At 41.9% G+C, this 22,638-nt stretch overlaps 2 protein-coding genes across 3 annotated transcripts in view; both read left to right on the plus strand.

Annotated features, from left to right (window-relative positions):
* RFX4 (regulatory factor X4) overlaps positions 1–9,660 on the plus strand; it is an 87,379-nt gene extending 77,719 nt beyond the window's left edge. For both annotated transcript variants that reach the window (XM_058022510.1, XM_058022509.1), the window contains exon 18: positions 8,130–9,660. In XM_058022510.1, the coding sequence (XP_057878493.1) occupies positions 8,130–8,402 (273 nt within the window). In that variant the 3' untranslated portion in view covers positions 8,403–9,660. The remainder of the gene's footprint in view (positions 1–8,129) is intronic.
* Positions 9,661–13,058: 3,398 nt separating this feature from the next.
* Positions 13,059–22,638, plus strand: part of RIC8B (RIC8 guanine nucleotide exchange factor B) — a 31,943-nt gene continuing 22,363 nt past the window's right edge. Inside the window, exons 1-2 of the mRNA XM_058022761.1 lie at positions 13,059–13,160; positions 16,330–16,377. The gene's annotated coding sequence lies outside the window, so the exon portion shown is untranslated. The remainder of the gene's footprint in view (positions 13,161–16,329; positions 16,378–22,638) is intronic.

Below are 22,638 nucleotides of genomic sequence, written 5' to 3' on the forward strand. Positions count from 1 at the left end.
CAACAATGACTTAGGGAAAGGACAAGCTACAACTTCTCATCCATTTGTAGCACCTGGTCTATCAGACTACATGAGGTGTCTGGCTTTGTCTGAGGGTTTTTGCAGCTGCTCCATCTTCAGCAGGAAAGTGAATGAACATTGAAGTGCAGCGTCCTGGGACAGTTTTGTTTTCTTCCATTTGTCAGTATAGGTCTTACCCTGTTATCTCAAGAAACAAGTAAAGCAAATCAAGATCAACACATTTTTAGTTTACTCATATCCTGGTTAACATGCTGTATGCAAGCAGTAGCAAACGCTGAACTCAGGCAAACCATCTTTCACACTGTAGTAGGCTGTCTCTACAAGTGCAGATGTCAGATCATTTTTTCTCTCGTGCTAGTCTTTGAAACACTATCCTGAAGACATATGAAGAACAGCTATGCTTTAATGATCACACTTTAAAGGAAAATTATTTCAATGTCTATGTGGCATGTTCTTTCTCATTCTGCTTATAAACTGAGATGGAATTGCACAGCAGAACACAGCCAAAAAAACCATATCAATGTGCTTATTCGGTATTGAGAGGAGTTACAAACTGGAACCTTACTTTTGAAAAATTATTTCAAATTACTTAACAGTTTGATATAAAATTTGCTGACAGTGTTTTTAAAGCTAAGTTAGCTAAGTTAGCTTTGATAATAAGTCCTTTCTTAGCTACTTTTAACAAAAAAAAGTTCATAAGATGTCCCTAATAAGATGTTAGGGAAGTGCTCTTTTTCTAATGGTCTTTGTGAGGGGAACATGTTGAAAGGAGTTGCAGTAGGACTCGTGATGTTGCAAAATCAAAATACAGGAAGCCAAATTTACAATGAATATATCAACAGCTGCCACTATACTTGAAACCAAAGGGGCTGCAATGTGCAGAGCTGTGGGAGTATAATCAGCTGGGAAGAGGAGGCTTTGACCATAACTTTCAAAAGAACTCTTTGTTATAATCTACATTCTGGCCAAATATAGAACTTTGGCTCAACTTTAGCAACTATTCTACCATGCTCTTTAGAACAGTGTCTAGGGATTAACTCCTTTGGGGAAAAAAAACCCAAACAATCTGTGTGTGTGATAAATTCTCTACAAACATGGATTCAGGGAGAGCCCTTGTCCCAAACAAGGATCTGAGCCAAAGCAGGTGGCATGTAGTTGTGGTGGGGTTTAAGCTGCAGCTATTAATAACTATTTTGGTCTTGAAGAACATCATATCCAACCTCTTTCTATGGAAGAGAGTGACACACTCCAGGTTTTATCAGCTACTTTGAGAATTTTGATTTTGTCATTGGAATCTTGAGAGTGAGGCTGTGCTGGGGAAGAAGTCACACAGATGTAGATATTTTACTACTTACTATTTTAATATTTATTATTCAGTATTACTTTACAGATCTCAAAAAGTGCAGGTGGGGGTCTGGCAGTATGGGCTGACTAATTTCCACTGATGGCTAAGACTCTTTTTGATGACAGGAACAGTCTGTTCAAACCTTGGTCTTAATCCCAATTTTTTCTTCTTCCTTCACCATCTGTGAGTAATTCTCAGAACAGTTCCTTACTTGTAATTCCAGGCCTGATTGCTCATTTCTTGACTTGGCTTACTGGCCAAGGGCCTGGCAGACAAATGAAAAATGATCTACAGATTGATCTGTTACTACCTAATTCTCTAAGCCATAGTGCAGGATTGCATACGATATTCTGGTGCTACTCCACCATCATATAGAAGGGGATTATTTTGTGTGTGTGTGTGTGTGTGTACATAAACACATCTATACAGAGAGTTTATTTCATCAGTTCTTTATTTCTTCTGCTTCTGTAGTTTAGGTACCAGGTGCCAGGGTCAAAGATACGCAACAACTCTTGCCTAAAGCCTCTGAGAGGTCTCATCAACCTATGCTGAGTTTAGCAGAGAGTTACAACATCTTCACAAAGTCACAGTGTAGGCTTGACTGGCTTCTGAGCACAGCTTTTATCTGCAACATCCACCCTCGCTGGACAGGTCTTAATCCTCTTTCAGGTTATCCAAAGTATTTCAATTCACATAGTTCTACCTTTTGCTTAAATACAAACTAATCCATGCTGCAGTAATCTTTCTTTGTCAATTTCAATGCTAACACTTTTAGTAGGAAGAATAAACCTACTAATAATTAGAATAATCTGCAGTAGTACACATTTTAACATATCTGGTAACATATAAAGATGCACATCTTTAACTGTAAGTATCCTAATGTGTAGCTGTAGTGAATCACACTGTAGGTTCAGTTATACAGGTCCTACCTCTAGCAATGACCAGAAACAGGTGTGTGGAGGAAAAGTCTTAGAAGCAGGGTAAGTAGAAGGTAGTCCTTTCTCCAGCATAGCTATGATGCCTTCGGCAAGAGCTAACCTAGGGATATCCTGAGTAGGAAGCAGCAGTTGGAATGATGTTTTTCTAGCAAACCACTCTCCATTACCCTGTCTTTGAGCTTTTTTGTACATATGCACTTTGTCAGGCATTGCATGAAACACTCATTCTCTTCTTAATGCATTGGGTGCCCTAGGGTTTTTTGGGTGATGAGGAATAGTGAATATTCATTCCCTGTTTATCTTCTCTCACCATTCAAGACATTATAGATCTGCATCACTCCTTCCTCACCTCCTCCCTGTCATCTCTTGCAGAATTTAGCATTATCATCTCTTTAGTTTCTGTTGTGACAGGTGCTCTGTGCACTGGAGTTATCCAAGGACTGCGGGGCTGTGAATGTCCTGTTCTCTCAGTTGTGCTAAAGAGGGAACCTGATGGAGCTGGAGCTCCCCTCCAGCCTTTCTGTGCAAACTTGACTCTCAGAGTAGGTAGGAGGGCTCAGCCAAGAAGCTGCCACATTAGCCACCTAGATCTGAGAATCCCTCCTTGATGCCACACTAAACACAGCCTCATTTTACCTTTTCTCCTTTGCTGCTTCCAAAATGGAACAGCCATCTCCAAACAGTCAATCTCAGGTGACAGAGAGCCATAGAAGCAGCACAGCAACATTGCTCCTTTTGTACCATGCTGCTCCTATCTTAAAGACAAGAATGAATCTATTTGTTTGTTTGTTTTTGCTGCCTTTAAGCTGCATTTATGAAGATCATAATTTACTTCCATGGCGTGGGCAGCAGAACAAATCCCTCTGGAAAATGCGCAGCAGTACAGTCTGCTGTTCAGCAGTAGGTCAGGTCTGCACCTCTCAGAGGCCCAGAGCACAGTGTTTGGGCCATAGTTAAAGGAAATGTAAGCAGTGTTATTACTCTGACTCTCCTGAACTGCTCTGTGGAGTGCAATGGTCTCATAAAACTTCCCAGGGTGCAGCATGCAGCACGACTCAGTTTTTCTATAAAATACTGCATGCCACAATTCCACTAAACCATGTCTTCACTTCATATATCTCTGCAGCAGGATTTTCTAGAAGCAGTACTGGAAAACAGTAGTAACTTTTTTGTGACAATGGGGGAGCCAAAGAAATCCTCTCTCAGACAGAGCCCATGCTTCAGTGTCCATTCATGTTGTTCTGGCTCATCTACTTTGGGAAAAAAAAAAGGGGGAAAAGTTCTCAATCTTCCAGCTTATACACATTATAAACTCATGACTATACCAGTGCAGTAAGAATAACACCCTCCCCAATAACCACTCTGTCATCAAACAGCTGGTAATGACAGAAAGACAGAAATACTGCCCAAATCCCACCCATGCAGCAAGAGTCATTGTTCCCCAACTGTATGCCTTTATAAGGGCCTTGAGACTGTTAGCATGTAATTGAAGTAATTATGTATTGAATGCAACAGGAAACAGATGTCTTCATTTGAGATAATTACAAATAGCATTTTCCTAAGGCTCCAAATGCCACTCCCAAAAGTACCAAAATCCCTTAGATGGACTTCAAAGTTTCATTCAGCTTAATTTACAGATTCAATAAGGTTCAATTTGTGGAAAAAAGGGTAAATTTAGGGTGATAAAGATGCCTTTAATAAATAGTATCAATTATGTAATTTTATAAGATTTAAACATATTTTTATGAAGTTAATTTATAGCCAGCTCTCCACAGTTCAGTAGTTTCTGCTATGTGTTACTTGCAAGTCCTAAAGTAGTGGCTAGCATGCAATGTTAATTTACAGCATCCAGCAAAGTGGGAGCTAATACAATGTAAAGTCAGAGCCACATTCATAAGGAAAATATTTTGCTGTTTGGACACTGAAACCTTTCACTTCCATTTATAATTGGTTGGTGAGTTGAAAATAAGGATAAAGAGATTATTCTCCATCCTTTCACTGTAGAACCTCAGCCTTCACTTCATGGGAAGACATATTTAATGGTGTATTTTCTAAAATAATACTAAAATAAATGGAATTAATTTTACTTTTTTGGGCAAGGCCTTAACAATAATCTGCTCAAAGTCTCACAGGCTTAAAGGGCTTCTTGTCTAGGTCTAATGGCAGCAGTAGTAACAAGTGTGAGTCAACCCAGAAAATGGTGATTTCCTGTCAAGAGTCCTCCAACAAATGTCGCTTTTATATCTGGCAAAGATCACTAGGCCCCAGTGTTTTGAGTTCAGCTTAAGCACTCTTCATTAACCGGATGTAGAGTGTGAAAGGTGATTCAGGCAGCATGGGCAGGCATCCGCCCAGATGGCTCTGCTTTGGACACTCCAACAAGGCTGAATAGATGCTTCATTGGGTGAGTTAATAGTCAGGCAGGGGCCAACGAGTACTTTAAAAATATTGTCTTTCAATAGTCTCTTCACTGTAGGGAAAAAGAAGCCACTGAGTCATTTGCGATTAGCTGACCTACCATTACAAAACTTTCCATCTTGCATTCAGTCATAACAGAATTTATTGTAAAATACTGGATATTTAGAGTCTATGTTATTTTCAAGCAATTATTCTTTTTACATTCATGACACATTCATAAACACAGCTGCATCGGGTGCACTCGATGAAAAGGAAAAGCAGCACACTGTATCCTGTCCCCTTATGCAGAGCCATTCCCCTGCCTTCTCAGTAAGCCTAGGCATGGCCTCTGGACTGCATATTGGAGGAGGAAAATCTTTCTTTTTTGGTGCATCCTGAAGTTCATTCTGGGAGCCAAGATTTCATTCACTCACTGGCGCAAGTTTTGTGGTTCCAAACGACCAAAAAGACATCATGTGGCTTCCCCACATATTGCTGTCTACAACAAGGGGACCCACCACAATATTCCCAGAGTTCATTCTCTTCTTCTTGATGACAGGTGAATGTTTTTGCAGCCTACAAATTTTCAAATAGCAAATTATCCTGGCTGAAGACGGATTTCTCTTGGCATTAGTAAGGGATATGAAAGCACGTAATTCCCCTGTTAGAAGTCACAACCTTTGTTTCAAAACCTCAAGGGAAAATTGCACTGAGACAGGATGGCAAAGGCTTCTGTTATGGTTAACAACAGAATAGCTCAATTATCTCATTGTGAAGGAGACAAGAGAGAATCACTGGTGTATTACAGCAGAAGTCTAGGGTAATCCTCTTATAGGTACGCTCTTTTAGTACAAGAATCTACAGTGATTAATGTATAGATCAATGGGTAATAAAGGCAAAGTCCACCACAACTGGTATCAAGTAAAACCCTTCTGAAGACAAGGAAGAAAGTTTTTAGCTTGTGACACATATTGCTTCAAAGCTTGAGTTTCATTGTTAATGGTCATTGGAAGTTCTCATCTTCAATGAAAGCTTTTGAAAAGCCAACAAGTCTGAAGACTTGGTTCTCCTTCAAAGGAATATAAGGCTTTTTCTGCTCAGTATGTAAGCTCTGCTGAACTTTCCAACTTCCACAGGAAGTACTTCCCTTTTTCCACAGGAAAAAACTTCCTGTGGAGTGAATTTGGAAATTTAGATGATGTTGTAGAAACCTGTTGTCAGTGTTGCCAGGATGTCAGGACCCAGGACATCCCTCTGGCTGTCCTGAGCAGCCAAGATTCCTGCCAGGCACAGAGCCCAAAATGCCTGTTGTTTTGATTATGACCCATGGAGCAAATTACCAACCTTGTATGAAGATCAGCAAACTACAACAGTTTAAGTAGAATATTAATGAAGTTATCACAGGGTGGAAAAGTAGATTTTAGGGGTTTTGGTATGAGGGTTCAGGAGGCAAGATGGAGGGAACTGGGTGTGTCCAGCCTTTCTCCTTCTTCTTCTTGGCCTCCATCTTCTGCTGTGATGTTGGCACTTACAGGTTGGTTTCGAGTAGAAGCTCACTGTCTAACATAGGTGATAGGTATTGGAAAGTAATTGTAAACATTGTATACGTAGTTTTTAGACCTAACACTGTATGTGGGCAGGCAGAGTGCCTCAGACTGTCGTGCTGAGCTGACCTCATCAGGGCAGGAGAAAATTTTTTATAGATAAGATAAAATAAACAACCTTGAAACCGAGAAATGAAGAGCCCTGACTCCTTCTTCAAGCGCCGGGCTGGGAAAAGAGACTTTCGAACTTTTCTCGGGGTCACTCTGGATCCCGACATCAGGACAGCTTCTTCCGGAGCTGGATTAGCAGAACAGTGTTGAAATGTCAATGTTCCAGGGTGGTGCTGCAGTTTAATGCCCCATTTCAGCAGTGTGATGGCACAGGTAGATCCAGCCTGTGTGGTGATGGGAAGTACAGGCTAGATAACACCTTTGATGTCTTCCCTCTCATCTGCCTACTGGCCTGTGTCCCCGGGACACACAGGGGTGTGCTAAATCGCTAACTACTGTATGTTGGTCAAAAAGTCTTTTTCTCCTCTCTAGTTAGGAGTAGCAAATGTGTGGCTCTGAGCTGCCTGAGGCTTGTGAACTGTTCAAATACGTTTGTCAAGGCATATTTGGCCTGCCTTCCTGGCTGTGCTCTGAAGGGAGACAGCACAAACTCCTCATGGAGACGCTGCTGCAATTGCCTTGGGGTTATGTAACAGTTGCTTATGCAACTGATTAACCCCGGGCCCATCCACAGTGGTGTAATGTAATGAGACCCCTTGGGAATCTCTGCTACCTCCCCTCCTAGGAGCACCTACTCCAGCTGTTCTCTCCATAAGCCTCCAAAACATGAGGAGTTTTGCAGCAGTAGAAAGCTTTGGCATGTCACTTGCAAGGTTTGTAAGTATCAGAAGTGATAGTCCTGCTTTGGTGACAGCTTTCAAGTTAGGGAAATACCTAACAGTGTCAAACAACCCAAGATATGAAAATGTTAACTGTGACACTTTTTTGCAGAAAAGGTATAAAGATGTAAAATGTATAAGCTCTGAAAATATATGGCTGGCCAAGAGTAACAGGGATCCTCACCATCTCTGTCATGCGCATGGACAACAGGGACAAAACAGGGAGAGCTGTTCCTCAGACAGCACACAGATTATCTGCTCCTGCAGGACAGGCAATAAGATAAATACATGCTAAGCAAGCCCTCATAAGCACAATTTACTTTCTGTTGCAGTCTGTAGCTAGAGGGCAAAAGCTGTTCTCTTTTCCTTCCTATCTTGTCCTTCCTTAGTGGAAGCTATTTGTCAAACTTTGATTTCTAGTTTCCAAGTGTCACTGTGAACAGCTGGGAACTAGAAAGATTCTCCTCCTGCCTGCCTCTTTCCATAAGTTCTCCAATTAGCTGCTGGTTTTGGGGCCAGACCATACTGTTTTCCTGAAGAAACTGTCAGGATGTCTTGTGAACACTTTAAAGAGAAGGCACTTTACCAGAAATAAAGATTCTTTTGCTCCTCTCCCTCAAAACTCACTTGAGTGAGGAAGAGGACATTTTATTTTCTGATTCTTAGTAAATAGCAAGTTTTTGAGTAAAAGTGGGAGAAAAGAAGATTAATTCAATCTATTTTTCTCCTGTTTTCCAGATATATCCAGCACTTCAATAAATTAATTCAGTATTTAAAATAAGTGACTATTTTGCAAGACTTTCCCTGAAACTTTGGTTTACAGCAGACAATGGTTATCTGATATTTCACCTTCAGTATGCTACCTTGTTGGATAGCTGTTAATTCATACGATTTTGGCTTTTCTAAACGCAGAATTGCGACACCACCAGCCCTTATTTTAAAATGAAGTATGCGGCAGATGATTCTTTGATTTTTTTTTTTTTTTTAATTCTAGTACCCCTTCAATGGCCCAACATCAAGAATGGAGCCCTGTTTGATGAGCAGTACTCCCAGGCTGCATCCCACACCAGTGACTCCGCGCTGGCCAGAGGTCCCAGCTGCCAACTCCTGCTACACCAGCTCCTCCATGCACTCCACAAGATATGGCAATTCCAGTGACATGTACGCGCCCTTGACAGCACGCAGGAATTCTGAGTACGAGCACATGCAACACTTTCCCGGCTTTGCATACATCAATGGGGAAGCCACTACAGGCTGGGCTAAATGAAGATGACTGCTATAAGCTGAGCCCACACACTCCCACTGTACAGGAGTTACAAAAGCTTCATGCCATGTGGGACTTTTTGTGGACGTTCTTCAAGGAAGGTGAAAATGGAAAAGATCCTGGGCAGATAAATATTTTTCCTGATATGGGCAGATTGCAGACCAGTATAACCGAATGTTCCTGTAGCTGAAAAACACTTTTGTGCTGTTCTAGACCACTTTTTGGGCCGATCGGTGCCTCTTTTAATTCTGGGACAACCCTGTGTGCTCTAAGTTTGAATGAGCCAGTTTTACCCCCTCTCTTATTGACAAACATTAATGAGTCTTACAAAAAAAAAGTACTGAAACAGGACCCATTTATAATTTGAATTAAAGACAGGAAATTGGCCCTCAGCAAAACTCCATCATCTGTTCTTTTAAGCTCTTAACACATTCCTTAAAAACCATTCTGCCAAGTCATCACTTACTCATATCAATTCCTCTATCTGGTTCCTTAGAAGGACATGTGTTGCTGTAGGTTTCAGTTTACACCTAACTTTGTATATTGATGCACCTTTCTGTTGATCTAGTAAGTTTGATCTTTACAAAAGAGAAGAAAAGACATGTAGCATTGAATTATACACTGCCTTAAGTTGACTGTTGTTCTTATTATATATGTATTTGTGTTGAGTTTGCACAATCTGGAAAAATCTAACTTCTCTGGTTAGTAATGACAAGGAAAGAAGGAACTTGGGACTGGGAAGATTTTGAATTCAGAGCCACGTATGTTAAATATGATGATATGAAGCAATTATATAAAGAAAATGACAATGCAAACATGATTATTTGCTTAATTATCTATTGTCAGGTATGAAACTGTTCTCTCAATTTCTTCCCGTGGTGATAATTCTCTATATGTCTATAAAAGCAAAATTCAAAGCTGTGCCTTTGAAGTTATTCTGTACTGTGTATGTGTGGAAAAATGTATTGTATTTTGGGGAGAATTTTTCTTAGACATTTTCCTTCAGATTTGTAGCTATTTGTGAGTTTTTGTTAGTTTTTATTAACATAGCTTTTTCTTCTGTATTATAAAATGCACCAAGCAATTATGGTGGACCTATTACCCTATGGGTAAGAAATAAATAAATGGAAATATGACAACAGGCATTTTAGTAGTTGTTTTGTAAATAAAATCTTTGATAGCACCCAGTGTGACAATAACCATGTTTATGTCTAAAATGGACATAAGTGTTATTTGTACAGTTGTGCAAGGTATATGAGGGATTTTCACACCCAAATAAAGTTCTTGAAAGTAAATAGATGCCAGTTAAATTTACTTAAAATACAAAAATTTCTACAAGCTCCAGACCTTCAAAAAATGTTAGACGTCATCATGCTTTTATTCAAGGAAGGACTTGAGAGCACATACAATTCATGGCAAATGGGTGATGCACCTCCACTTGCCCGATGGACTGGTGATCATGACCTGCCAAGGTCCCTCCAAGGACCAGATGCCCTGCTGAGATATCTGTGGGTAGAACTGACCAGTAACTCAAGGCTGGATCTTTGGAAGGATCAATATGGTGGCGAGCCTATGCACCACTCAACCGAAGCCAGAAGCACTTCTGCTCTTTTTTATAGTAAATTTTTAAACCAAAAGAAGCCTAATCCCCATTGACTGAAAAAGAGGAGAAAATGAGACTATTTTAGCATACAAATATTCCATATCCTTCAACACTTATGGGGTCAGCTTTGTTACCCCGAAGAGCTCAGGCAGATTGTTCAGGAGGGATATTGGACACAGTGTGAGATCCAGAAATAATAAAACATTTCTGAATGGAGAACTGCAACATCCTGGGTGTCTTGGGAGAGGAAATTCTGACCAACAGCAGCACCACAAAGCTGCTCATAAAAAAGAGCCAAGAACATCATCTGTGAAACAGGGCTTGGAAAGTCTTTTGCAAAAAAAGCCTCCATATTATTTCTTTTTTTTTTCTTTTTTTAAAAATGAATGGAAAAACTTGTGTTGATGCCTCAGGAGTGTGCACTTCCAACTGCGATTGAACTGTTTCCTGATGAGGGCTTTGAAATTCAAAGTAGACATTCTTGGGGGGCAGTGTATAGAATGGTGGAACAGAGGCCACCTCCTGCATGAGAAGAGCTGCAAAGTAAAGCAGGACTGATCCTGGGCCACTGCAGCACAAACCATGTCAGCTTTCAGGTCACAGGCTGTGCAGCAGCCTGGGGAGAGCACCATTACCTCTGGGTAGAATGTCTGGTGAGGGGCAAGAACGTCTTAAGTCATCCCAGTACAAACTGTCAAACCTCCTGATTCAGCGTCTGCGGGTTGTTATTTAATTATTTTCCATGAACATGGAAACTAAAAGTTAGGTTTTCTTGCCTAGCCATGCATTTATGTGCATATGAACTAAATATGTGACTATGCAAACGTTGCTGATGAAACTTTAACGCCACATTGTGAAATATTCTGTCTCAATTGAAGTTTTTCTGTTATTTTTCCTATTTTCTTCTTTCTTTCCTATCTCTCCTCCTTTTTCTTTTTTTTTTCTCTTTTCCTTTTCCCTTTTTCTTTTCTCTTTTTTTAAAATTTATTGCTTACATTCTCTTTTTTCCTAACAACAAATACACATTTTTATAAAGATATGATCTTTTTCACAGGCTAAGACATATAATAAATGATAGATATATAATATATACAGTAGAACAGAAAGTAATATTATACATTACAGCATAACTGACATAACACTTTTAATATTTTTGAACAGATCTACACACACACACAAATGTATATATGTATGTATGCCTATAAAAATCCACTACAATTCTTCAAGATTTTTCATTACCAGGTAGAAAAAAGACTCAGCGGGGGAAGAGCAGTGAGAACTCCATTCAGTAGCATGAATCCTGTTTTTGTCAGGCTACCTCTTGCTGCAAAGGTCGCTACCCTTTGACAAAAATGGCCTCTGACCTCCCCAGCCCCACAATTCTGTTGTGACTGACCCTGAAACCCATGAAATTCAGGGGCAGACGTTGCTTTGGAAGGTTTACATAAAGCTGACTAACATGGGAAGGGCTCGTGGTATGCACCCATCTGAAAAGGTCTGCCAGTTCTTTGGTAGAGGATGCAATTTATTCTGTCCTTCTCTTTCATTGAAATCCTAATCCTTCATATACTACATAAAGTGGAAAATAAAACACGCTGATGATGAATAACAATGTGCCTTTAAAGGGCAGTAACAGTTTCCTAATGTTCATTTTTCAGGTTTTGGAATTAAAAAAAAAAAAAAAAAAAAAAACCAAAAAAACAAAAACAAAAAACTATGAGCAAGTAAAATGAGTGTTTTGCTATGCTGTGAAGTAAATCTAAGCCAGCTTATACTTTTTTATAGAGTTGTAAATCTAACAAGCAAAAGACTCTTTTTATTGGGTTTCTCTCCAAAGCTCTATTAGTTTACAGATGGATCAGACTCAGAATTAATGGCTGCACACTGGATGACTGGATTTTGTTACTCCTTGCAGTCCAGTGACTGTGCTGTTCTGGATTTATATTTCAGTTCTTGTGGCAAGAAACCCCTAAGGAGGAAATTCAGGTTCTGGTTTGGGTCTGCATCTTAAACACTGCAGACAGGTACCGTCACATCTGACTACCTCTGGGCTCTGTCCATCTGCAGATGCAACCTCCCTGGTGTTTTCCGCTCTGGAACCAGTCATTTGTGAGATTAAAGGTTTCTCTTTCTCACGAGTTCCTGAACTGAAGGAATAAAGATTTTGAGGAGAGACCAGCCACAGCTCTGTATGAACATATTTGGGGAGTGGGTTTTGTTAACTTCAATATATAATTTTCTGCTATCTGGACAATGAATTTCAATTACAGGGCACCTTGAGTTTGGAAATGCTGTGGATGTGCTCAGAGCGGTTTAAACACGCAGTCTTGCAAAACCTTTATAGAGGCACTGTTCACCATTGCCTGGCTCTGCCAATGCACCTTCCCCTCCTGCCACCTCCTGAACAAAACGCAAAATTTGCGTGTACCACACAGCTCTGGTGGGTTAGACTTGAGATGGGTTTTGCTGCCAGACGCTGTGGCGAAGTCCCGCTTCAGGGAACACTCACAGACTTCGCCCGCGATACTTAAACCTAAAAGCTTAAGAAAAAGCAGCCAGCCCTAGCTGTAGCAGCCCTTCGCCTTGCGACCGACACGGCGTGCCCAGGGCAGGTCGCAATCGGCCAAGCCTAAGAAAGAGGGAGGGAAGCGCTGGGCAGCGCCCTGTGCTGCCGTGCGTCCCGAGAGCGGGCTACCGCCGCTCTTCCCAGCGGGAGCCCTGGGCGCTGTGGGCACGGACTGCAGCACCCATCGTGCCCCGCGGCAAGAAAGCACGGCACACCCCGCCGGCCGCCGCGCCGTCGGGCATGCTGGGAGATGGAGTCCTCTCTCGGCAATAGCCGGCCGACGGGACGGCAGCCAATAGGAGGGCTCGGGAGTGCGCGCCGTCGGCCCCTCCAGCCAATGGCGCGCGGACGCTGCCTGGCAGTCCGGGCGGCTTCCGCGGAGTGTCGGGCGCGTCAGGGGCCGCGGGTTGTGGTGCGCGGGCGGGGCGCGGCCTCTGCCGGCGGCGCCGGACCAGACGGGACGGGACGGTCGGGCATGGAGCGGGGCGCCGAGCCGGGCCCGGAGCTGGGCGCGGTGCTGGAGGCCGTGGAGGGGCGCGGCGGCGGTGGCGCCGAGGCGGTGGAGCGCGTCCTGGCGTGGTACAACGAGGAGGTAACGGGTTCCATCCCCCTCCCCTCTGCGCCGCTCCCCCGGCGCTGTCGCCGCCCCGCCCCGCCCGCCATCGGCAGAGCCGCCAGCATCGTCCTGGACCCCCCCGGGCTGGGCTCTGCAGCGGGTCCCCTGCGCTCACCGCTCTACCGCCATGGCCCCCGCCCCTCAGAGCCCCTGCCCGGCGCAGCGTCCCGCCCCTCCCGTGCTCTCCCCGCTCGCAGGCCGTGCCGGGCCCCGCGGCGCTGCTGGGTTTGGAGGGCCGGGGCAGTGGCTGGAGGAAAGCAGGCAGGGGAGCACAAAGCCCATTGCCGGGCTCGGGCCCCGGCACGTTCGGTCTTGCGTTCTGCGCGCCCAGTGGGTAGTGGGGGTTATCGTGATCGGCTGTAAAAGGAGCTGTTCGATAGCGTTCATTTGCGTCACAAGTCTTTTAACCTGCGTACACCGCTTGGCAGGGGCCGGACAGAAGAACACTGAGGTCTCTCGGTACCTGCCCACCTGCCTGAGGTGCTGCCCTTTGTGGGCAGCCCTTTGTCACCGGGAACGGAGAGCGCTTTCCATCGCCCGGACAGCGGCCGTGTCAGTGTGCGGGGGATGTGGGTGAAATGGGCTGACAGACCCCCCTTCATTTTTCCGTGCTTCTGGCCAAGCACAGCGAAAGGGGGAGACAGCTTAGAGCAGGTTGAGCTTTTAATGCTGGCAGGTATGAACAAGTAGTAAGGGTCTGCTGCTTTTGTAGTCTGGTATGGGTATGTTCAGACAAGAAGTGAAGGTGTTTCCTGTTGATATAGGGAGGTGAAAATCAGAGTGAAAATACATGTTGGGTTAATCTTTTATTAACCCCTCCTCCCCCTCCTTCTGATAGGGGCATTTTGACACTTAGATTGTAGTAGAGCAGCACAGTCCATTCTGAAAGATTATGTCTCAACCCATCAGGTGGCTGTCCTTTGTATATGTGCTTGTGTGAGTGGTACACAAGTCTCTAAAGCTGGTGCTGACTCAGGGTTTGGCTTTGGCTGTAATTTATATGCAGTCATGTTGAACTACTTATTGACTGAAATTTAGGAATCTGTTTCAGGAACGAACATTCAGATCTTTAGCTAAAGTTTCATTAAATTGCTTTGTGATTAGGGGAGAAGCCAAATGAGCATGGATGTGATGTGGGTATTCATCCTCTAAGAGGTATCTTGAAATTTGCTATCTTAAGTGCAACATATTTTACACCTAACAATGGCAGTAACTGATTTCTTCACTCAAACTTGGGCTTGTAGAAGAACCTTGAGTCTGGACATAGGCTGCCTTTGTCTAGGTGAAATTCAAAGGTAGAGATTGATGCAGCTGGAGGGCACTGTCTGAAGGATTGGTAGATCAGGAGTTCATGGACACATCTGTTTTAACTTACTGACCTCTGAGGTACAGAGGAAGGATTCTGATTGAAGGAACCTTTTGTTTCTGTCCTTACTCCTCAAAGTGACCCCGTGTTAAATGTGTTCTGTCAGAAAGGATGCACAAGCATAGTTTCTTAATTTTACTGCACTGGATTTTACACCTTCTCAGCAGCTTTCCCAGGTGAATTATTTAGGCTTGAGTTGAATCGTCAAGGACACAGTTGAGAGCTCATGCACCTTGTGTTCTGACATTTCAAGTATTTGCATGAAGTCTTGGAGTTAAGTGTGTAGCTAAATACTTCGTTTGGAGTAGGTGAGAAACTTTAATGCTGTCTCAGTATGACATTGCCCTTACTGCATTTCTTGCTCAAACTTTTTAATCGTATTTCCTTCATCTCTTTTTTTTTTTGTACACTTTGTTACTGACACTTTGTCTATGGGCCAGCAAAGACTGGGCAGAGTACTCCAGGTTCCAGGTTTCCCTAGTTTGTTTTTTTTTCAAATAACAAATGAAATATGCTTTAATTGAAAAGAAAGGATGGATCAAGTGTGGTTTCAAAGTGCAAGTGCCTATAGAATAACCATGATGAGAGAAATTAATATGTCTGTTGGTGCTTCCCTGTGCTGTCCTATTTGCAGTGATTATTCCAAATCTCGTTGCTTTTCTGCTTAGGCTTGTTCTCACTACATTGCTTTTGTAAATTTGCTGAAATGTTCATGTGCAAACATAAAGGTTGCATTCTCTTGGTTGATTGCTCATCATTCAGTGCTCACCTGTCTTTGAGTTCAGCATGTTGCTGAACTCCTGTTGTCTGGTTGGGAGCTCTGTAAAAGAGAGGAAGGGGATTATTTGCCTATTATTGAGAGAAGAGGAGAATGATTTTCCTGACATCCTCAAGGCTCTAATTGATGTTGGTGACCTTTCTGTGTAATTGTGAGCTTGGGTCATGAAAGGTAAGAAGGCCCATGAATGTGCTATGGAAAGTCACTTTTGTTTTCAGTCACTTGCATGGTGTAGCAAGTTGCATGTTAGATGTAGAAACTGATATTTTAATTTTTTGGAAGCTGTTAATCATGCTTGATCATTTATATTGGAAGTTTTAAAACCTTAAGAGAAATGTCTGGTATTAGTGCTGTTTTCTTTGTCTGATGAGTAATATTTCCCTAATAGCATTCTTCGGGGTGCTAACATGGAACTAGGCCCGATTGCTATTTGAAGTGTTTAATAAAAAATAAGGACTTGTAGTTAGACTATGTCTACCTTTTGTTTAACTGTACCAGAGAAACAAATACCTTGGTAAGGTGTTTCGGAAGCTGCCAGAACACAGAAACTCGTAGTTTTTGTAGCAAGGCTTACTTGATTTGTAGTACTTGTTTTCTGGGCAAGATGATGCCATGGTGGTTCTGGTTTGGAACACTCAGAGCAGTCAAAAGCTTGTAAGCAAGATCTGTTTGGGGAAGAATCTGGGTAATGAGGTATGTGTGAAACACAAGGCAATCTCTCTCATTTTTCACCCTGTTAAGTGCCATGTGTGAGGTAGTTGACTCACATCCCACGGATAAAAGCTTGCTCTGCACCAGTAGTAATTGTGAAACTCTTCATTGGAGGCACTTAGTGATGCTTTTGCTGTTGGGGAGGATGGGAAGAGGAGGGCATGGTTGTAGCCTCGTTATCTGAGGCTTAGTTTAACCAGAGCCCCGGAGTTTTGAATAGTTTTGCAGGTATTACATCCTCTGCAGCTGCTGTGCATGTAACAATCACAAACTCTTGTCTTTGCTTACAGAATCGGGCCACTTTCAGGTTTGACCCTGCAGATGAAGACAAAAGAAAGGTGAGTAAAATAGGCTGTAGAGCTGCATACCTCAATGAAGAAGTTAAGAGTAAAGGCAGTCTCTCAGCTTAGATGCCATTGTGAAATGGGGCAAGCAGTGAGTATAAAGGTATAATTTAATTGTTGCTTCTTCAGTCCAAGAGACATGACAACTACACATGCCCTTTTTTCTCTGAAATTCCCCTAGCAAGGCTCCCAGTGTTGAATGAAAGTAGTTACAGAAAAGCCTATAAATGATTTTGCTGGGTACAGATTTGAGATGAGGTGGAAGAATAAATGTAAAGATACTCTTCTATATCTACTGAGGTAAAATTTTACCATAGATTTTTCAATTTTCTCTCTTCTCAGAAGGTAACAATATGACAGATGTATTTCTTGTCTATGTGAGATGCTTAAAGAACACTAGGGATTAAGATGAAGGGATAATTAAAGAAGAAAACTATTAAGCTATAAAGAAGACAGGGTTGCAGAAGCCTGTTGTTCCAAAGGTACTGTAATCAGTGAGATGTGGTACATGCATCAGGTGTCAAAGCTGGGAAATGTGAATTGAGCTGTCCAGGTGTGGGAGGGCTTAGCACATCCCTTGGGATCCATTCACAGCCTCACATTTAAAGCTTGGACATGGAATTTTTTTTTCCTGTTGTTATTTTTAGGGTGTAAGATGTAGTACAAAGCCCTTTCTTTCTGTTGTGTAATTAGCTTTGAGGCTGATTTGCATATTTATTCAGAAAACGTTCATTAGTGAATGAGGCTGTATCTTTCTGCTATTTCTGGAATAAACTCAAAGCTTGAAATCAGAATTGCAAGATTCCTACAGGGATAGCTTGTCTGAAATTGAGCACACATTGTTTCCTTCCATGATCTTATGCTAAATCTAAATATTTTAAGTTTGTTTTTTTTTTTTTTCCTGGTAGAAATGGATGGGATGATAAGTCTGTCAGTCTTTTGCATTTGCAAACCCATCAGTTGTTTGTACTGTAATCTTCAGTTGCAATTCCTTGTTACACAGAGAATGAAAGACCTCTTAGCTTTGCTTTATCTATGGCTTTGCTGGAAGCTGACACTCAGTGATGTGGTGATGCACTCTGTGTGTCCCTTCTGATCTGTAGAAGAACTCACCTGGGATCTGGACTTGATGCTTACCTCTGTTCCCTCACCATCCCTCCCATCCCTTTTTACACTGTGCTTGAGTGAATGTCTAGTCTGAAAAATTGATTGCCAGCTGCAGAACACAGGAAAGGAATAGAGAGCAGAGGCCAAATAGGCAAAAGCCAAATAAAGACAATGAGTTTGGAGAGGTGAATGTAAGTTACATAGTATGAGGATTTTTTTTTTAAGCAACCCATACACACCAGTGACATGCTGAAAATACAAAAGATAGAAAGGCCAAAACTATGGCTTGACTAGAAGCTGGTTAATTGGACTGAGTAAATTGTTCTGCAGTGATATATGACTACCAAAGCATGATGGTTTTAGGCTGTAACCTAACTAAATCAGCAGTGAGTTTGTGATAATTCCAGGAGAAAAGTAGGTTGTGTCCTCCAGAAGACAGGAAGGGAGGTAATCAAGTTTGGGATCAAGAAGGGATGCTATCAAGTTTGTCTATGTGAACATAGCCACAGGACTGTAATACATCTCAGGGTGATAAAACCTCAAGATTGTAATGTGAGCAGTCCTTGTATTTGTCCTGGTTGTTTAATGATGTATGTGTCTGCCTTGGCCTATCTGTGGTGAGTGTTCTGGTTATAAATCAGATGGCAATCTATGTTGTACTCTAAGATACACTCAGATACCAGGCACATCAAGTCAGTGCCAATCCTTCTTAACTTGTTATATACTAATAAAAAATAAGAATTTATGGAAGCCTGTTTTCAGTTTCTTTGTGTAAACAGTATAGAAATTGCAAACCAGAAGTAAATGTGTTCTGGAATAGCAGCTGAAATAAAGGCAGTGGTGTTGTTTCTGAGGAGTTTAATAAGCGCTTAGAAATCTGAAATATTTGTCTCAAGCAGTCAAGAAGTTTTTGACAGTGTTCTGCTGGAAAAAGTTGAGTGTCCAGAACTGCAACACTTCACAGCACCGTGGCATGGTTGAGACAAACAGTTGGTCTGTTCTGGAATCCACCCCAGAAAAGGGATATCTATTAACTTGACCAGGCAGTCACCTTGGAGAGAGTTGTCAGGTGTAGTGGCTCCCTCTCTCTGGCAGAGCAGCTGCTTCAGCTCAAGCTCACATGCTAATACAAAAAGGAAAGGGTTTTTTGAACCACTTGATCTTTATTGAATAGCTTTGCTCTCCATTATTTATACTTTGTTGGAGCCAAATACTGCTTCTGAAGTAGCAACACATTTGTGCTGTTTACAGACTTTAGATGGTAAGAAAATTACAGTACTGTTTGTGCCCTGGAAATGTCTCAGCACTGATTGCCTGGCTGGTCATAGCATTCCACAGCTGGAAGTTGTCATGGCACCATTTGCTGTGATATAACAGATGAAGTAAATCTGTCCAAGATGGCAAGTAGGGCCTTTTAATTTGGATGAAGGCACGGAGTTTGCAAGAGGAAGGGGAAAAAAGGGAAGGAGTAGCCAAATATAAGAATATGACTTAAAAGCCATATTCTTACCTGATATGACTGAACTATTTCCTCTTCAGCCCATACCTTTCTGTCTGCTTCACCTCTTAGTGTGCTTGCAGCATCAGGTTTCTGCTCTGTTAGGTCCAGCTTACTGTGTTGGGTCTCTTAAAAGAAATCTTCAGAATTTGAGACCAGTGTTCTTGAGTTATTGTCTGGGTTTCATTTGAACATGATGGATCTAAAATTCAGTGGGAAGAAAATCACCCAAAACATTGTTTTCCCCTTGCATCGCTGAGTGTTTTCAAGGTGTTAAAATAGCTGGTGGTAAATCATACCAAATGTATGTGGGGATTTCTCTACCAGTTAAATTAATGATGTGGGAAATTCTCTTAGTCTCTGTACAGTACCATGTTTTAACTCTGGAAGGAGTGAAGTATGTTGATGGATCAAGATGCTGTCGCACTCTAAATCTTAGAAGAAACTCATTCTTAAGTTAGTGCTCTTGATGCTATGATGTTTCAAGGAGGTCTGAAGGTTCCTGCAGCCACCAAGGCAGAGTTTTTCTCTTCCCAGTAAATATGGGGTAAGCTTTTAAAGTCTGTTACTGAGTGTCCTGTAACAACATTAAGCTCAAGTTCTCCTGTGGGCACACTGTGTGGTATTTTAGTTGCTGTTGTTACTGTTCTGACTTCTCCGAAACCCCTTAAGGGAGTACCAGTCTGTAAGAGGAAAAAGTACTAAGTATCCTGCATTAATACTGAGCATTTGTTCTAATTCCCTCTGGTTCTGCCCATTCCCATCCAGCATTTTTTAGCTTTTACTGAAACCTCTTAAGGTTCATGAAACCCATCTCTCCTTTTAACATCCTTTCACCATGGGATTACAGAAGATAAAAGGCTTCTCCCTCTCCCTGTCCAGTGAGGTGAGCAGGGGCTGCTGTGAGTGCAGCTACACAGGATTGAACCTTTCTGTGACTCTGAAGCAAATGTTTAATCCACCAGTTCTGACAACAGGGATTGCTCATTGTGCTCCTCACCTCACCTGCAGAATGTCCTGCTCTCATGTGTTCAAACCTTCAGTTTGGCTCTGTGCCATGTCAGAGCTGGCAGGCTCCTGCCAAACAGCCAACTGCCCACTGTCAGTGCAGGCTCAACAATGAAGTGCTCAAAATAAAGCAGGCTGAATCCTCAAGGAATGCAAGTATACACCTTCCCACCCACGTCTGTCCACAAAGACTAGGCAAAAATTTGACACAGTCTTCTCAGGGGAGGTTATCTAATTGTCCTGTTATTCAGCACAGTTGATGATATATGTTGTATAAATGTTGTCTTGACTTGCAGAGAAATGAAAGTTGTAAGTAATATTTCAAATATTCTTGGGCTTACTTTCTCATTGTCATGGATGCTTTGCTCGGAATCGTTAATAGACATTAAAACACAGAAACTGAAGAGTTGTGCTCTCCTTTCCATCCCCTCCCCTCACCCCAGCGTAATCAGCCTGTGAACAAAGATAGTGGAAGATAATGGAAGTATTTGGCCCAAAGTCACAAAGCAGGCCTGTGGCTGAGCAAGGGAGAAAACACTCATCTCGTGTCTCAGGAGAGATCTTTTGCTACTGGGCTGTTTTGCTTCTTAGCATTGTGGCTTTACACTGTCAAGATAAAGGACCAAAATAGGTTAATAGTTTATTTGTCAAAACAAGATGACAAATGGGTTTTTCTGGCCTTCCTGTTTTGATACAAGATTTAATACTACAGCCTAGACAAAAGGAATGGTGTGCATTGTTCTGTGTTAATATTAGCACAAAAGCTGAGAAATCTTGAATTTCAGAGAAATGAATGGATTTTACAATAAAAAAATGTTAAAACTAAAGCTTTTGAAAAAATATATGAAAAACATTGCTTGCTGTAGCATGATTGATGAAAGTCAAAATATTATCTGGATGTTGAAAGGATAGAACACCAAACAAAGAAATGTGAAAATCTTGCAATGACCTAAAGGGTAACAAACAAAGGCCCTGAAACTGGAACAGTCATCATATGTGTTGTGAGAGGGGGAGGTTGCTTCCTGTCTGAATGTTCACTTGCTTTCATTTCCAACCACATAAATGAAATCTGTGCCCCTTAGCTTGTGCCATGCTAATGGTCTACAGGGTGGTAGAAAGAGCACCACCTAGAGAAAATGAAAAGCATGATAATGTTGTTGTGGTCACATTCACATCTCTTCCTATTTCTCTTATCTCTGTGCATCATTTCCCTTGTACCATCAAGGCCAAAACAGAAAATGTGCTGTATGGCATTTGGTTTTAATTGTCTCTGAGGCAATTTCCTAATAGGGTGAATCTTTCCGTGGATAGCTCTGCAATTATAATCAGATACTCTAGCTTTTCCTGAGCTGCTGATGGCTCTTGGGATCAGCCAACAGTGGTTCACTGTCACAGATGCCCTGATTGCTGCTTCCTCTAAAATCACTCTTGATGGCTCACTGGATCTTAACTCCAGAGAACTTTGTCAGCAGTTAAGTTGTAATCAGGTTGCTAAATCTCTTTAAAAAAAAAGAGATCTATTTTATATCTATCTTTAGTACAACTATTCAGAGTTAAGACTCTTCTGGTGCTGCATTTCACTATGATTTGAAGCCAAAGAGATGAGATGATTTTATATTTTTAATTAAATTGCATGTCATTTACTGTATGGAGGGAAGGTTAGGCTTCCACCTCTCAAGCAAGTCAGCAGGACGTTATTGCCCTTTGGCATCCCTCCTGCAGTGCTTTTGACATTTTCCAGTGACACTTTCATAACAGCAGGTGGGTAAAACTTATGGGGAAAAAAATTAAATCAGAATTTGAGCAGTCTGGTCTCTATGTAATCAAATAAGTTTCAGAATTTGGATAAATTGTTATAGACCACCTTGTAGCAGCTGTTACCAACAAGGTAGACAATAACTGCTAAGTCTAGTTGAAAAGTGCTTAAACACAGAATAAACTAGGATTTTTCTGGAGTTCTGTGAACTGTCTGTTCAGTTGTGTGTTATTCCTCAAAACCAAACAGACTCCACACTTCAGCTTGCAAAGCAGACTTCACTGTATGCAAAACTCTCAGCAATAGAAAGTGAACTCTTGTAAGAAGTTGAGCTGTAACTAGGTAATTTGACTGTGGATCTAGACTGGGCATTTTTTGTTTTGGGCATTTTAAAAAACACTTCAAAGCTGCCACCTTCAGAAACATTTGGTGCAGGTCTAGCATACCATGCTTAAATTGGGGAGTTGTGTGGTTCTGTGTGAGCAGCTCTAGGTTAATGGTGAAGAACTCTGTCCTTATGTGCCTTTTTCCAGCCACAGTAAGTACCTGTATGCCTGTACAGTTGGTCACATGTGGGCTTTTTAGTACTGTAGTGTCTCTAATATTCTGATAAAAGATTTCGCATGTTGCATATGTGATGAGAGGTGGGACTCATTCCTTGTTTTCAGGCTCTTACTGGATTGTCTAGTCAGGGCTGTGGAAGCACAGTCAGGATCTTGGTTGTCTGGGTGGTGCTTTTGGATGGGCTTAACCCCAGGACAAGCATTGTAGAAATCATATTGTGAGTTCCTACTCTTTGTCTTTGTTTGCACATTTTCTTTGAATGTTGTTTGAAGTTAAAAGAAAACAAGTTTAAGTCTTGGGTTATTTGCTCCCATATTCTTCT

This window comes from Melospiza georgiana, chromosome 4 (genome assembly GCF_028018845.1).
Source record: "Melospiza georgiana isolate bMelGeo1 chromosome 4, bMelGeo1.pri, whole genome shotgun sequence".
Classification (NCBI taxonomy): Eukaryota; Metazoa; Chordata; class Aves; order Passeriformes; family Passerellidae; genus Melospiza; species Melospiza georgiana.